This window comes from Procambarus clarkii, chromosome 41 (genome assembly GCF_040958095.1).
Source record: "Procambarus clarkii isolate CNS0578487 chromosome 41, FALCON_Pclarkii_2.0, whole genome shotgun sequence".
Classification (NCBI taxonomy): domain Eukaryota; kingdom Metazoa; phylum Arthropoda; class Malacostraca; order Decapoda; family Cambaridae; genus Procambarus; species Procambarus clarkii.
The window spans coordinates 15,421,056-15,437,304 of NC_091190.1; the positions used below are offsets into that span (position 1 = coordinate 15,421,056).

Consider the following 16,249-nt stretch of genomic DNA (forward strand, 5'->3'; position numbering starts at 1 on the left):
TTACAGCCCTCAGACTCATCTGTTGCCATCCATGTCGTCACATTCTATTCATATTCATTGGAAGCATTCCCATCTCTATTAATTCATCTATTTTATACATCTCAATCATGTCTGCTCTCTCTTTATTTATGCCTCGTACGGTCCGATTCCGTCAACCATTCTTACTACTGTGCGCGCGCAGGGCCAGGCGTAAACACCAAGGAGCTTAAGAGCAAACGTATTACAAACAATTGGTAGTTTATTGTAACGACTATTCTCTCGAAAGTACATTTACAAGTGTGTACCGAGTTAGTAGGCGATGAGTCACAATAACGTGGCTAAAGTAAGTTGACCAGACCCCACACTAGAAGGTGAAGGGACGACGACGTTTCGGTCCGTCCTGGACCATTCTCAAGTCGATGAGGACGACTTGAGGATGATCCAGGACGGACCGAAACGTCGTCGTCCCTTCACCTTCTAGTGTGTGTGGTCTGGTCAACAGTGTACCGAGTTACATTCAACTCACTCTACATCCATCTGGTTAAGTTTCGATCTCTGCATCCTAGTTCCGTAATGTGTGTGTATCTACTATTTGTGTCTGCAGGATCGAGCAATTAGCTCTTGGATCCCGCCTTTCTAACCAATCTGTTTTTCCTCTGTTATATCTACTACGTATATATATGATCTCTAACACACGCACACACATCCGCAGGAAGCAGCCCGTAGCAGCTGTCTAACTCCCAGTTATCTATTTACTACTAGGTGAACAGTGTACCAGGGTGAAAGAAACTCTGCCACATTTGTTTTCGCCTCCACCGGGGATCAAACCCGGGGGCCTTAGGACTACGACCCCCGAACGCTGTATATTCTCCCAAACGCTGTAGTGTGTGTGTATGTATTTACCTAAGTGTAGTTACAGGATGAGAGCTACGCTCGTGGTGTAGCATGTGTGTGTGTGTGTGTGTGTGTGTGTGTGTGTGTGTGTGTGTGTGTGTGTGTGTGTGTGTGTGTGTGTGTGTGTGTGTGTGTGTGTATGTGTGTATGTGTGTATGTGTTTATGTGTGTGTGTGGTGTGTGTGGTGTGTGTGTATGTGTGTGTGTGTGTGTGCTTGCGTGCGTGCAGGCGCGTGTCAAGAGGGCAGTAGAAGTGCCCAGGTTGAAACAAATGCACCAATACAATAGCCACTTCCTGCTGTTCTCTCCCAGGACAACTTGTTGTGACAGTTTGGCACCAAGGACGAAAGAGGCGCCACAAGTGCCTGTAACTCGGCCTTCTCACAAGTACCTTGGGATATACATGTCACCAAATTACTCGTTGGCGCCTGGCATGACTTGGAGTCTCTCGTTATCTCTTCATTTATCTCGCCTCTCGTTAAGAAATATATAAAATGTTAAGGAGACAGGTAACGCAGCAGTGAGAAGGCAGGAACCTCACACACAATGTTTTATTTTATATTTTTTGTTTACTGCATGGTTTTATGTCCCTAATGGTCATGGTTCGAGACCTGCTGGACATCAGTCAGTGTTGTGAGTTACTGAGCACTCAACCTCAGCAGTACTCAACAATCTCAGCACAATACTGATACGAGGCGACAGAGCAGACAAACAGACAAGTCAGGCGACAGAATAAATATAGGCTATACAGAATATGCATATATAGACTTTATAGACTGGAGGATAGACAGAGCAGATATATAGCGTTTGAGAGGAGGAACCAGATGGAGGAACTTCAGGGATATTATGAAAATCTTATGTGTAGAGAAGATGCGGAATGAGCTAAGGTGATGGAGGAAAGTTACCAATACGGAGAGTCGAAGACAGGTATGACAGACCTAAAATAATTCCGGAACAGTCGATTAAAATTTATCAAACGGATAGGCAGCTTTAGATAGATGAGCGCACACCCCCACACGCACTTAAACACGCACAAGTGCACGCTTATAGATATATAAGAACCAATATGAAAGGCATATATATACTATCTCTCTCAAGCTGGCCCAAGCACAACAGTTTTACCGTATGAAACAAAGGCGCACTGAATGACATTCCCGGACACAAACACGCGCATAAACTGCCACAGTGTCGTATGAAATAAAATAAATGTAATTTATAGCGTCATTTACGATTTGCGTCAACACCGTGATGGAAATAAAATGGATAAGGTGAGTGAAGATATATACCTCAACGATAACCAGGGAGACGGGAGGGAGGAGAGTGACAGGAGACAGACGGCAGGGGAATAAGAGAGACACCGAGAGAGACAGAGAGAAATGCAGAAGTTGCGAGACCGGGGTCGAGGCACAGAGCCCGGCGACATGGGCTATAAGCGACCGAATTCAAGTTATGGACGCGTATTGTGGTCCTCACAGCTCACGTGTTGTGGTCCTCAGCCCACGTGGCCCTCACAGCTCACGTGTTGTGGCCCTCACAGCTCACGTGTTGTGGCCCCTCACAGCTCACGTGTTGTGGCCCCTCACAGCTCACGTGTTGTGGCCCCTCACAGCTCACGTGTTGTGGCCCCTCACAGCTCACGTGTTGTGGCCCCTCACAGCTCACGTGTTGTGGCCCCTCACAGCTCACGTGTTGTGGCCCCTCACAGCTCACGTGTTGTGGCCCCTCACAGCTCACGTGTTGTGGCCCCTCACAGCTCACGTGTTGTGGCCCCTCACAGCTCACGTGTTGTGGCCCCTCACAGCTCACGTGTTGTGGCCCCTCACAGCTCACGTGTTGTGGCCCCTCACAGCTCACGTGTTGTGGCCCCTCACAGCTCACGTGTTGTGGCCCCTCACAGCTCACGTGTTGTGGCCCCTCACAGTTCACGTGCATTCACCACACCAACAAGCATGTTCATCACTCCCTGTTATTTACACAATTTTCTCTCCCCTCGTGTAACCATTTGTCAGAAATTCTATCATTACATTTGATAATTTTTCATCATTTACGAATAAATAAAACCTCTCCCTCAGACAGCAACGGGCCAGAGTAACTGATGAGATTAATACGACGTAGAGAGGATCCGTTGATAAAATCATCAACAGCATCTGCTGAATTACCAAACATTTATTTAACGTACCTGAAAGAGCTCTTCGGACAATGCAAAGCAATATCTCCATAGTCGAGGACGAGTCAGTAAGGATGGTGGTAAACTAACACTAACGACCAGAGATCAACAGACCACCAATGGTTTATATATCTTCTAGATAATACCAAAGTTATTTGTAATTCTCGAAGCGACCGCGAGAGGGAAGCGTAAGGTCCTTGACGGCACCTGGACGTACTGTTGTTGACAGCTCTGCGTCTCCGGCACGACCCGCACACGACTTTGTTGGTAATGTAGTGTTAAGCCTTGGTTGGTGAGGGAGGGGTTCAGGGTGGGGGGAGAGAGGGAGAGTGTCAGGGCTGGCAGGTGGGGGGAGGGGTTCAGGGTGGTGGAGAGGGAGGGAGAGTGTCAGGGCTGGCAGGTGGGGGAGGGGTTCAGGGTGGGGGGAGAGAGGGAGAGTGTCAGGGCTGGCAGGTGGGGGGAGGGGTTCAGGGTGGTGGAGAGGGAGGGAGAGTGTCAGGGCTGGCAGGTGGGGGAGGGGTTCAGGATGGGGGGAGAGAGGGAGAGTGTCAGGGCTGGCAGGTGAGGGAGGGGTTCAGGGTGGGGAAGAAGATGATGATCGTATTTAGGCCAAGAGCCAAAATCGCTAGAACCCTTTGAGGTTATTAAGCGCTTAGGAGAGAGGAACTGTGTATATTTGTGTCTTGGGTTTTGCTCGCTCGTGCGGCTATTTCTACACTGAATTATAGAGTTTACACTCCTTTCAAACTTGCAGAATTTGCTTTCCAAGTTTCCTTATTCAACAGTTCTTTAATGATTTTTGTTGTGTAGATTATTGTTCCTTTTATTATTTGAGTGTTTGCTTCAAGTTATTACTTAATGCTTCGGAGAATAGAGTAGTAAGCGTCTCACGAACGTCCGAGTGAAGACTTTGAGAGGGACGTAGTCGTAGTCTTGTAGCGCCTCGCGCCCCGTATTGGCCTCCGAATCCACCAGAGAACTGATGAGTTAGCCAAAGCATATGTTCTTTAGGAGGGAATAGACAACCACCTCTGATTGTCTTGGATCAGCCTGACGGCAGCAGTATATCGAGAACTCCAGCAAAATGTGCAGTCTCTGCGTTTGTTCTCCCCGTGAACACGTGTGCAGTCTCTGCGGGTGTTCTCCCAGGAACACGTGTACAGCCTCTTCGGGTGTTCTCCGTGAACACGTGTGGAGTCTGCGTGACGTGTTCGAGGAGTCTAAGGAGAGTCCCCAGCAAGGACAAAGACAGCGCCGTAAATAAAGAATATATTGATCAACATCATAACTCATCTAGTGACCAGACCTTTAACCGAACAACATAAACATGTGATGAATAGCAATTGGTGGTAAACATCAACTAGTTGAGCTATTAAATAACTCATTAATCAATCGTACAATTAATCTGTATCACATAGTACTACAAAAATAAGTGACTCTGGTTGTGGTGGCTCTAAATACTCTTTACATTGTGGTGGCTCTAAATACTCTTTACATTGTGGTGGCTCTAAATACTCTTTACATACACAACGATCTAAAAAAAATATATAAACAAATGACTTAGCTGAGGCCTGATCGACGACCGGGCCGCGGGGACGCTAAGCCCCGGAAGCACCTCAAGGTAAGGTGACACAGATAATTGTACAAGTCGGCCAAGAATAAGTCAGTTTCCTCGACTGACAGTCACTGACTATAGTCAAGCCTCGACTGACTCAGTTCAGCCCTCACCCCACAACGCTGACTCCCCCTCCAAGTAGCAGGGAAAAATATACAAGCCGAGACGGTAATTGCCATTAACGATTGTTGCCCCAACTGCTTTAGGTAATTTGAGTAAACCGCTATGTCGAAAATTGTGTTGGAGAGAGTCAAGGGGAGTAGTGTGTGGGAGAGAGGGTCAGGGAGGGGGCTAGTGTGAGGGAGAGGGTCAGGGAGGGGGCTGGTGTGTGGGAGAGGGTCAGGGAGGGGGCTGGTGTGTGGGAGAGGGTCAGGGAGGGGGCTGGTGTGTGGGGGAGAGGGTCAGAGAGAGGGCTAGTGTGAGGGAGAGGGTGAGGGAGGGGGCTGGTGTGTGAGGGAGAGGGTGAGGGAGGGGGCTGGTGTGTGGGAGAGGGTCAGGGAGGGGGCTGGTGTGAGGGAGAGGGTCAGGGAGGGGGCACTGACTGAGTACTGGCACTGTGCCACTACTCTCCTTGTCTTCCGGTCCACCACTGTCCCCACGTGGGCAGTGTTGTCACTGCCAGATCTCTTAGATGCAACTAAAGTTATTCTGCCCAACCTCAGTAAACTATGTAATCACTTACTGGTGAATGGTTGTGTGAGAGGGAACGAGCGCCCCCCCCCCCACACCCCCACCCCCATGGTTGTCTATTGAGTATAGAGTTAGCCTCCACTACCGGTTCGACTAGTGTGTGGGACGTTACCTATATATCCTTCTGAAGGCAATCCGATCGTTTGCGGTCATGGCGACCCTCCGGGACCTTCTTCTGTTCAGAGGCGTGAAGTTGTTTGCCCTTGTTTGTTTGTTTGGAACACAGTTTCCTTCTCCTGCCTTACAGCTGTCATCTTGTGGAATGTGGAGCTCTCGTAGGCTTGCTAAGCTAGACCTTCCTTCCCTGAGCCCATAATGGCGTATTGTAGTCTAGTATAGTAAGTCCTATTGTTCACTGGTTGTCCTCCTTATTAGACTCTCAATTAGCGTGTTTCTTTAACACGTGTTTCACCCACAGTAGGCAATGAACCCCACTCCCTCCAACACTGTTGTTCACTCCTGCTGGTGAACACTGGTGCAGCTACTGCTGTTCACCGTGAACACTGGTGCAGCTACTGCTGTTCACCGTGAACACTTCTGCAGCTACTGCTGTTCACCTGCTGGTGAACACTGCTGCAGCAACTGCTGTTCACCGTGAACACTGCTGCAGCTACTGCTGTTCACCGTGAACACTGCTGCAGCTACTGCTGTTCACCGTGAACACTGCTGCAGCAACTGCTGTTCACCGTGAACACTGCTGCAGCTACTGCTGTTCACCGTGAACAACTGGTGCAGCTACTGTTGTTCACCGTGAACACTGCTGCAGCTACTGCTGTTCACCGTGAACACTGCTGCAGCTACTGCTGTTCACCGTGAACACTGCTGCAGCTACTGCTGTTCACCGTGAACACTGCTGCAGCTACTGCTGTTCACCGTGAACACTGGTGCAGCTACTGTTGTTCACCGTGAACACTGCTGCAGCTACTGCTGTTCACCGTGAACACTGCTTCAGCTACTGCTGTTCACCGTGAACACTGCTGCAGCTACTGCTGTTCACCGTGAACACTGCTGCAGCTACTGCTGTTCACCGTGAACACTGCTTCAGCTACTGCTGTTCACCGTGAACACTGGTGCAGCTACTGCTGTTCACCGTGAACACTGGTGCAGCTACTGCTGTTCACCGTGAACACTGGTGCAGCTACTGCTGTTCACCGTGAACACTGGTGCAGCTACTGCTGTTCACCGTGAACACTGGTGCAGCTACTGCTGTTCACCGTGAACACTGGTGGCAGCTACTGCTGTTCACCGTGAACACTGGTGCAGCTACTGCTGTTCACCGTGAACACTGCTGCAGCTACTGCTGTTCACCGTGAACACTGGTGCAGCTACTGCTGTTCACCGTGAACACTGGTGCAGCTACTGCTGTTCACCGTGAACACTGGTGCAGCTACTGCTGTTTCACCGTGAACACTGGTGCAGCTACTGCTGTTCACCGTGAACACTGCTGCAGCTACTGCTGTTCACCGTGAACACTGGTGCAGCTACTGCTGTTCACCGTGAACACTGGTGCAGCTACTGCTGTTCACCGTGAACACTGGTGCAGCTACTGCTGTTCACCGTGAACACTGGTGCAGCTACTGCTGTTCACCGTGAACACTGGTGCAGCTACTGCTGTTCACCGTGAACACTGGTGCAGCTACTGCTGTTCACCGTGAACACTGGTGCAGCTACTGCTGTTCACCGTGAACACTGGTGCAGCTACTGCTGTTCACCGTGAACACTGGTGCAGCTACTGCTGTTCACCGTGAACACTGGTGCAGCTACTGCTGTTCACCGTGAACACTGGTGCAGCTACTGCTGTTCACCGTGAACACTGGTGCAGCTACTGCTGTTCACCGTGAACACTGGTGCAGCTACCTGCTGTACCCCTGCTGGTGAAGATTACAACAGCCACTACTGGGGTACCTGAGCACAAAATAGATTAATTTTATTGTTTTGTTTTGACTATTTGTTTGGTCTCCTTGAGATGGTTACTCCTCTGGCGCGCAGTGGGTGGGCACTGGCGAGTCTAGTGGGGCTCACGACCCACCTGTGTGGCAGTGGGGGACCCACAACCCACCCTGTGTGGCAGTGGGGCTCACGACCCACCTGTGTGGCAGTGGGGGACCCACAACCCACCCTGTGTGGCAGTGGGGGACCCACAACCCACCCTGTGTGGCAGTGGGGGACCCACAACCCACCCTGTGTGGCAGTGGGGGGCCCACAACCCACCCTGTGTGGCAGTGGGGGACCCACAACCCACCCTGTGTGGCAGTGGGGGACCCACAACCCACCCTGTGTGGCAGTGGGGGGCCCACAACCCACCCTGTGTGGCAGTGGGGGGCCCACAACCCACCCTGTGTGGCAGTGGGGGACCCACAACCCACCCTGTGTGGCAGTGGGGGGCCCACAACCCACCCTGTGTGGCAGTGGGGGACCCACAACCCACCCTGTGTGGCAGTGGGGGACCCACAACCCACCCTGTGTGGCAGTGGGGGACCCACAACCCACCCTGTGTGGCAGTGGGGGACCCACAACCCACCATTGAATGTGGACTTTAAAAATGGCTTCAATATCAGGTGTGAAGCGAGACTCTCAACTCCGAGACTTATCAGACGCATCGCGAGGTCGAGAGGAGCTTGGACCAGGGACTCTGTGAAACTCTTTCATCCACAAAACTCCACATTAAGAGTCTCTGTTCTTGTGCTATCTTAAAGGGAGGTATGGAGCCTCTGTATTAAAGGGAGACAGTGTGTGTGTGTGTGTGTGTGTGTGTGTGTGTGTGTGTGTGTGTGTGTGTGTGTGTGTATGTGTGTGTGTGTGTGTGTGTGTGTGTGTGTGTGTGTGTGGTGTGTGTGTGTGTGTGTGTGTGTGTGTACTCACCTATTTCTACTCACCTATTTGTGTTTGCGGGGGTTGAGCTCTGGCTCTTTGGTCCCGCCTCTCAACTGTCAATCAACAGGTGTACAGGTTCCTGAGCCTATTGGGCTCTATCATATCTACACTTGAAACTGTGTATGGAGTCAGCCTCCACCACATCACTGCCTAATGCATTCCATTTGTCAACCACTCTGACACTAAAAAAAATCTGTCTAATATCTCTGTAGCTGATTTGGGCACTCAGTTTCCACCTGTGTCCCCTAGTGCGTGTGCCCCTTATATTAAATTGCCTGTCTATGATGGTTAGTAACACAGGTGTGTCCTGTTCCGATAAATCTTGAGTACGTAATGAACGTTTCAAGAACACGAGAATGAATAAAGTAGCAATAATTTTTAAACATCTCATCTCGCTGATCTTGTACAGAAACTCCGCATCTCGCCTTTAATTATAAATGCAAGATATTTCATTTTTTTTTATTATTACATGCGGTACATCTGCATTTGTGCAGCTACCCTGGACTATATGAAGTGGAGTACAGTGTGTCAAAAAAGCTAACTAGGTGATGCTAAAAAATCCCCATCACACAGGATGGTTAGTCATACAGAAGCATGTGATAGGCAGTCTGCACTGGCAGGATGTGATAATTTAACAGATACACATTGTCTACGGATAATTTGTGTCTAGTGTGTGATAATTTCATTTTTAACATTTCACGAGTAAGTCTACGGTCCCCACAATGTGTATTTCAACAGTAATATCATCTTCTTTCAATACGTTATCTGTGTTTACTAGTTGTGTTTTTGCGGGGGTTGAGCTTTGCTCTTTCGGCCCGCCTCTCAACTGTCAATCAACTGTTTACTAACTACTTTTTTTTTTTTCCACAACACACACACACCCCCAGGAAGCAGCCCGTGACAGCTGACTAACTCCCAGTTACCTATTTACTGCTAGGTAACAGGGGCACTTAGGGTGAAAGAAACTTTGCCCATTTGTTTCTGCCTCGTGCGGGAATCGAACTCGCGCCACAGAATTACGAGTCCTGCGCGCTATCCACCAGGCTACGAGGCCCCTAGGCCCCTGTGTATTGAAAAAGGAGCGTCAGAGGTAGAACATTCCTAGATGACAGCCAGAGTGCATGTGGGGAATTGTGAGGAAATCCTGGTCCGGCTTCAGTGGAAGCCTCAGGAAACCCTCGTGTGTTCAGCAGAACTTCAGGGTCCAATCCTTTTGACTATGTCGTGACCTGACTGTCTGCGGCGTGTGCATGGGAACACCCACCGCATAGGTTCGAATCCTCATCACAGCTCCTACAGATTTTCTCAGTAATATCATCTTTTCTATATTCTCTCCGGTTCCTCTGTCTCATTGTATTTGTGTTTAAAACGAATGGTATACTGACCTACAGTAAGAAGTGAGAACGAGACAGATAGTGATATAGATAGATAGATTACACACTTACATGTGACGTGAGTGCAAACTGTAGTGGAATTTTAGTCATACTTGAGTGTGACGTGAGACTTTCGCTTTCACTTTCCGTAAATTATTAGCGAACAAAAATATGTTTCTGAGTACCATTATTGTGGGCGGAGATAAAAGGAGCCTTTAGTAAAAACAGCGTTCAGAGAGGCTGTGGCTACATTGCGCGAGCCTGCCAGCACTGCCAGCTTGCTGAGACGCTGAAGGAGATAAATGACTCTGTTTTAGACCCGGTGTTCTACTTTGTCAGCCTCGAGTCCTGTATAATCCGGAAGTTAATCCTATATATGACTACTGGGATTGATAATGGTTCAAGTGCTAGGCATTAACCCTTCTGTTCTTCTGGCGGATCATTGTACGGTCAAATGTCGCCGGCTTGTTGACTTGTCGCAGTGTATTAGTTACTCTGTCTCTCCTTCAACAAGTGTTCGTGGATAGTCTCTACTCCAAGTCAACCATACTACTTGACCCCACGAGGATAACCAGACTCTTCTTCTTCCTGTCTCCTCTCCATCTGCTGTACCGTATGACCTGCAGCTCGTGCAGATACCCGGGTGAACGACCTATGCTTGCTATCGTGAGATGGCGCCAGATGCCAGTCATCAGAGAGACGCTGCATGCAGCACATCAGAGCAGCACTCATTATAAAGTGCATTAAAGCAGCTGTCATCTCCACGTTAATCGCGATAACCCAGTTGCATTATATCCCTTGATTTTTATTATTTTCTTAATACTGTTATGAGTGGCCCGGTCCCTGCTTCTACCTTCCCTCCTGTCACTTTTGGAGAGTGACACAGCCGACGGGAGGGCCAGGCGGGGAGGGCCCGGCAGCCTCTATAGTATGTGGCCAGCGGCTCCGCTTAAGCCTCTACACCTCACAACCACAAGAGCCCTGGATGCGCATCTAACATATATAAGAACCACAATTGATGACAAAATATATATATATATATACACCGTTCCTGTGCCAGGTAAGTTTACTACGGGGTCACCATAGCCCGTGCTACTTGGAACTTGTTCCGAGTAGCTGAATCTATAACAACATGACAAAATATTGTTGATCGCAAGTCAGGACGCTTTTTAATTAGGGAAATGTGGCACTTTACGTACATATCAACCTTCCGTGCCACAAGGTACGTAGATGTTCAAGGGTTAAGAGATGAGGAAGAAGGCTAAGTCCTTATGAGATTAAATTAAAAAAAAATATTCTTTGTATAATTCTTCTTCTGCTTTGTACTTCTTATAATTATTATTGATATTATTTAATTAATATTATTCTGCAAACTATTCATAATATCGATATAATTAAATATAATAATCTGAAACCAATTATTACCCATCAACCCAATAGCGACAGCAGTCAACAGGCGTCACTTAGAAATTACAAGTAAACCTTAATTATTAAATTCCATTCTCTCCACTTCCCATCATGTTTGACACACACCAGCACCGCTCTCCACCAGCCCGGCTCGTGCGCTCCCGTCCCTCCAGCCACCAATAACACCGCACTAAGAGCACGCTCTCCAAGGGCACCCCACACAGGAAAGCACAAATGTTTATATATACCGATGACCTTTCATCCTCCAAAGATGTCTTACAGTCCAAGATCATGTTGCAATAAAAACCCTTGTGTGCAATTAATGCGCTGGCGGGAGTGTGTAGTAAAAGCTGTGCTGTGGGACGCTGCAGCTGAGGCTCGAGACGTTAACTTTAGCAGCACCACGCTAAAAGTCTCTGGTCATGGTTTGGTTAATGCGCTGATCGCGGCCAGAAGCAGTACTGAGCCCTTAAGCCTCTCCCCGTGTAGTAAACGTTCACAGGCCCAATCAAATTGCTACTGTAACGCCGGGAGCTTGAAGATACTGGAGTGACTCGCCCAGCAAAAGGTAAACATCGAAAAGCGAGTTTGCGTCTTTCTGCGTTGTTTGTTTTTTTGGGGTGGAAGACAGGAGGCGAAGGAGCCGTACGGCCAGCGTGCCTGAGGCGTCATCCGGACTAATGGTATAAGGAGAAGGCAGTTGTTAGGTGGGCCTCGGTGGCTGGGAGTGACCAGGCTTAACGTGACGTCTACCACCCAGGCTACCACCACAGCACCTGGCTACCACCACAGCACCTGGCTACCACTACAGCACCTAGCTACCAGCACAGCACCTGGCTACCACCATACCACCAGGCTACCACCACAGCACCTGGCTACCACCACAGCACCTGGCTACCACCATACCACCAGGCTACCACCACAGCACCTGGCTACCACCACAGCACCTGGCTACCACCACAGCACCTGGCTACCACCACAGCACCTGGCTACCACCACACCACACCTGGTCCATATTATCCAGATCACACAGCTCTACAAGCAACGTGCCCATATACCCACCCGGCGCTACAGACACTGCCCCTACCCACCACCACAATCAACGCCATACTCATACAACATCTGTAATACATCAAGCTAACCACATCTTAATTACGTAAAGCTTACAAACCCACTAAGTTTCGTTTGAGCCCCGCGGAGTTAATGATCTGCAGGTAAGGCCGTCGTTGTTGTGAGAGGAGCGAGAACGCGTTGATCTGTGTCTGTGGTGAGCGGTTCATCTTACCCCTACACCGCCGCCTCCTTACTGGCTGCTAAGACTTGCAGCGTTATGACTAGTCTTACTGACAGCCTAGCAACTACCAACACCGGTGCAACTAGTCTTACCGGGATCTTAGAAACTGCCAACATCGGTACACGTAGTCTTACTGGCACCCTTAGCGAGACTTTGTACGCAACGAAGGTCAAGTCCACCAATATTTACTCTTAAACGCTGGACTTAATGTTCTGATGTTGGACTTAGTGTGTTCATGTTACATTTTTGTCAAGATGATAGTCTTAATGGTTAGAGGTTGGACTTGATGAAACGAGGGACTTGCAAAAGTCTGGGGCGTTGAACTTACCACTTCATGGTGGGGGAGTCGTACGTCTTCAGGTCTGCGGTGGTGGAGGGGTATGGCGACCCGCTACTCTGGGCACGGCTGTGGGGCGATCCGGTACTCTGGGCACGGCTGTGTGGCGACCCGGTACTCTGGGCACGGCTGTGTGGCGACCCGGTACCCTGGGCACGGCTGTGGGGCGACCCGGTACCTTGGGCACGGCTGTGGGGCGACCCGGTACCCCTGGGCACGGCTGTATGGCGACCCGGTACCCTGGGCACGGCTGTGTGGCGACCCGGTACCCTGGGCACGGCTGTGGGGCGATCCGGTACCCCTGGGCACGGCTGTATGGCGACCCGGTACCCTGGGCACGGCTGTATGGCGACCCGGTACACCTGGGCACGGCTGTCACCTCTCACTATTCTGGTCACAGGTAAACTGCGCTACGCCTTTACCTGCTCCACAAAATAATTACCTCACTTTTTTATATATTTTCCTCCGTGTAAGGCTTAACTGGTGGCTGAGTTAACTGCTATTAATCACTGTTATCACTAGCACTCTCAGCAGCTCACTGTAAATATTGATATACATATATCTCAGACGGAATTTTTCCCCTCTCAATATTTCTTGCGGAAATGCGCTAATCTAAAAATTTCACTGCACTTTGTTAAAGGGTCGTTGATGCTAATATTTACTGAAGGGTTTATAGGTGCCCACATGCGAACTCTTCTCTGCAGAAAGCTTCAATGGCTCGGTACCTCAGGTCTGCTGTGAGGCCTCAAACATCCCCTTATTTTGCCACTAACGAGAGGCGTTGGTGAGTGTGTTATTACGGAAGTGAGTTGAGTGAGTGTGTGTGGTTGGGCGTGTGAGAGACCAGGTTGGCACGGGACGGTATGGGGCTCCTAGTCTACCTCACCACCATTATATTGGTTGCCAGATGGCGGTAGGGTCTAAGCGCAGGCGCACTGATCATACTGCTCTGACCTGCCTGCCTGCCTGCCTGCCTGCCTGCCTGCCTGCCTGCCTGCCTGCCTGCCTGCCTGCCTGCCTGCCTGTCTACCTGCCTGACTGCCTGCCTGCCTGCTTCCCACAACCCCGCAGGCCACTCTTAGGCACTGACCGGGGCACTGGGCCCTGCTACTTCGGTCAGTGGCGTTACCTGGGCACTTTGGGGCACTTGTTGGGTCAGTACGACGTGACCACTGCTCTCATTGGTCCTTGTGGCACTCTCAGTGGAAGTGAAAATGAAAATGAAAATGAGAGTGAAAATGCCTAGTGTCTGCATTGTGTAGCACTGTGTGAGTGCTGAGTACTATAGTCTGGGTGGGCATTTTATGGCACTGTCTGGGGGCTACTGTATGACACTGTCTGGAAGGATATTGTATGGCACTGACTGGTGGGTACTCTATGGGACTATCTAGGGGGACACCGTATAGGGCTGTCTGGGTGGGAAGAGTTTTGTAATCTGTCCTCATGCTTTGGGGAATGAGTGTATGATTATTGGAGTTACAATCAGTCTAATGTTGATAATGTATTACATATCTAACCTAACCTAACCTAAGTGCAGGCGATGAGTCACAGTAACGTGGCTAAAGTATGTTGACCAGACCACACACTAGAAGGTGAAGGGACGACGACGTTTCGGTCCGTCCTGGACCATTCTCAAGTCGATTGTGAGATGATTATTGGAGTTACAATCAGTCTAATGTTGATAATGTATTACGTATCTAACCTAACCTAACCTAACCTAACCTAACCTAACCTATGCCTAACTCAATGTTCAAAACATCATAACCCAGGCCTATTTATGCACAAAACCTATCAACCCACATAACCTAGACTTAACTATACGAAGCTCAAACAAACTATATAACGTAGGTCTACTTATTCCCCTAGCGTTTAACACAATTTCTAAAATTCTTTTGGACGGGGACAGGAAGCCTGTAAGTACTTTAGACTTATATCAAGGTCTCCACAAGGCCGAAATACTGACTCTCCCCAGGATGCAGCCCCCCCCCCCCCCACAACAATTGCCTAACTCCCAGGTACCTATTTACTGCAAGGCGAACGAAGATATTAGTGGAAGGAAACGTGCCCAACCACTTGTGTGCCGCCCGGGGTACAATATCACACAGACTATTGTATTTGTTATATTGTTAACAGTGTGAATGTGTTTATTGCAAACGTGTTGAGGTGGAGCGAATGGACGCTGGTCAACAGCGTCGATACTGAGTGTTCTGGGATTCTGTTTGTTAACGTACGGTACTGTACGAGGAGAGCAGTGTACGTGGACATTTTACACGCTGTCACTACTTGTCGTGTACACGCTGTCACTACTTATCGTGTACACCCTGTCACTGCTTGTCGTGTACACGCTGTCACTGCTTGTGTACATACCAGTCACTGTGATGCCAGCTGCTCCAGCACCTGCTTCAAGGACTTATCTCGTCTCCTCGTGATGCGGCGAAAATTCTCTTACTTCCTGACAAAAAGTCCAAGATTCGTTACCCCTCAGAGACACTGAGATGTGCTCTCTAACTGGGCTTAATATGCCCCTGTTTTATATTGGGATTATTCTACACCTCTTCCTATAAATCTCAATCCAATAAGTCGGTAATATAGTGTTCAGATTAGAGACCAGATGCTGCGAGTAGTTTTAAATGCGGGCAATAAATCATGAAATATCTCCATGACTTCGTTCGAGAGAATCCATTCTGAGTGCTCTGAGGCAGCCCAAGCAGTTTAGGTGATTGACTTATTATGTACGAACATTAGATAACTGTATATTGTCTGGTCTTTACATCTTCCCTACCCTAAAGGTGGTGTGGGGCACAGACCAATATACCCTTAAGGTGGTGTAAGGCACAGACTAGTATACCCTGAAGGTGGTGTGGGGCACAGACTAGTATACCCTTAAGATGGTGTGTGGCACAGACTAGTATACCCTGAAGGGGTGTGGGGCACAGACTAGTATACCCGAAGGTGGTGTGGGGCACAGACTAGTATACCCTTAAGATGGTGTGTGGCACAGACTAGTATACCCTTAAGATGGTGTGTGGCACAGACTAGTACACCCTGAAGGTGGTGTGGTTCACAGACTAGTATACCCTGAAGGGGGTGTGGGGCACAGACTAGTATACCCGAAGGTGGTGTGGGGCACAGACTAGTATACCCTTAAGATGGTGTGTGGCACAGACTAGTATACCCTGAAAGTGGTGTGGGGCACAGACTAGTACACCCTGAAGGTGGTGTGGTTCACAGACTAGTATACCCTGAAGGGGGTGTGGGGCACAGACTAGTATACCCGAAGGTGGTGTGGGGCACAGACTAGTATACCCTGAAGGTAGTGTGGGGCACAGACCAGTATACCCTGAAGGTAGTGTGGGGCACAGACCAGTATACCCTGAAGGTAGTGTGGGGCACAGACCAGTATACCCTGAAGGTGGTGTGGGGCACAGACCAGTATACCCTGAAGGTGGTGTGGGGCACAGACCAGTATACCCTGAAGGTGGTGTGGGGCACAGACTAGTATACCCGAAGGTAGTGTGGGGCACAGACTAGTATACCCTGAAGGTAGTGTGGGGCACAGACCAGTATAACAGTGCCTAACAGAGCCCCGGAGCCTTAAAGACTTCATGACAGACGTGTC

General features: G+C 49.4%; 1 protein-coding gene across 1 annotated transcript in view; it reads right to left on the minus strand.

The window, feature by feature from the left end:
* Window positions 1–13,438, minus strand: part of Asator (tau-tubulin kinase asator) — a 208,343-nt gene extending 194,905 nt beyond the window's left edge. The window contains exon 1 of the mRNA XM_069339380.1: window positions 12,622–13,438. Within this exon, the coding sequence (XP_069195481.1) occupies window positions 12,622–12,629 (8 nt within the window). The 5' untranslated portion in view covers window positions 12,630–13,438. The remainder of the gene's footprint in view (window positions 1–12,621) is intronic.
* Between the last annotated feature and the right edge of the window lie 2,811 nt (window positions 13,439–16,249).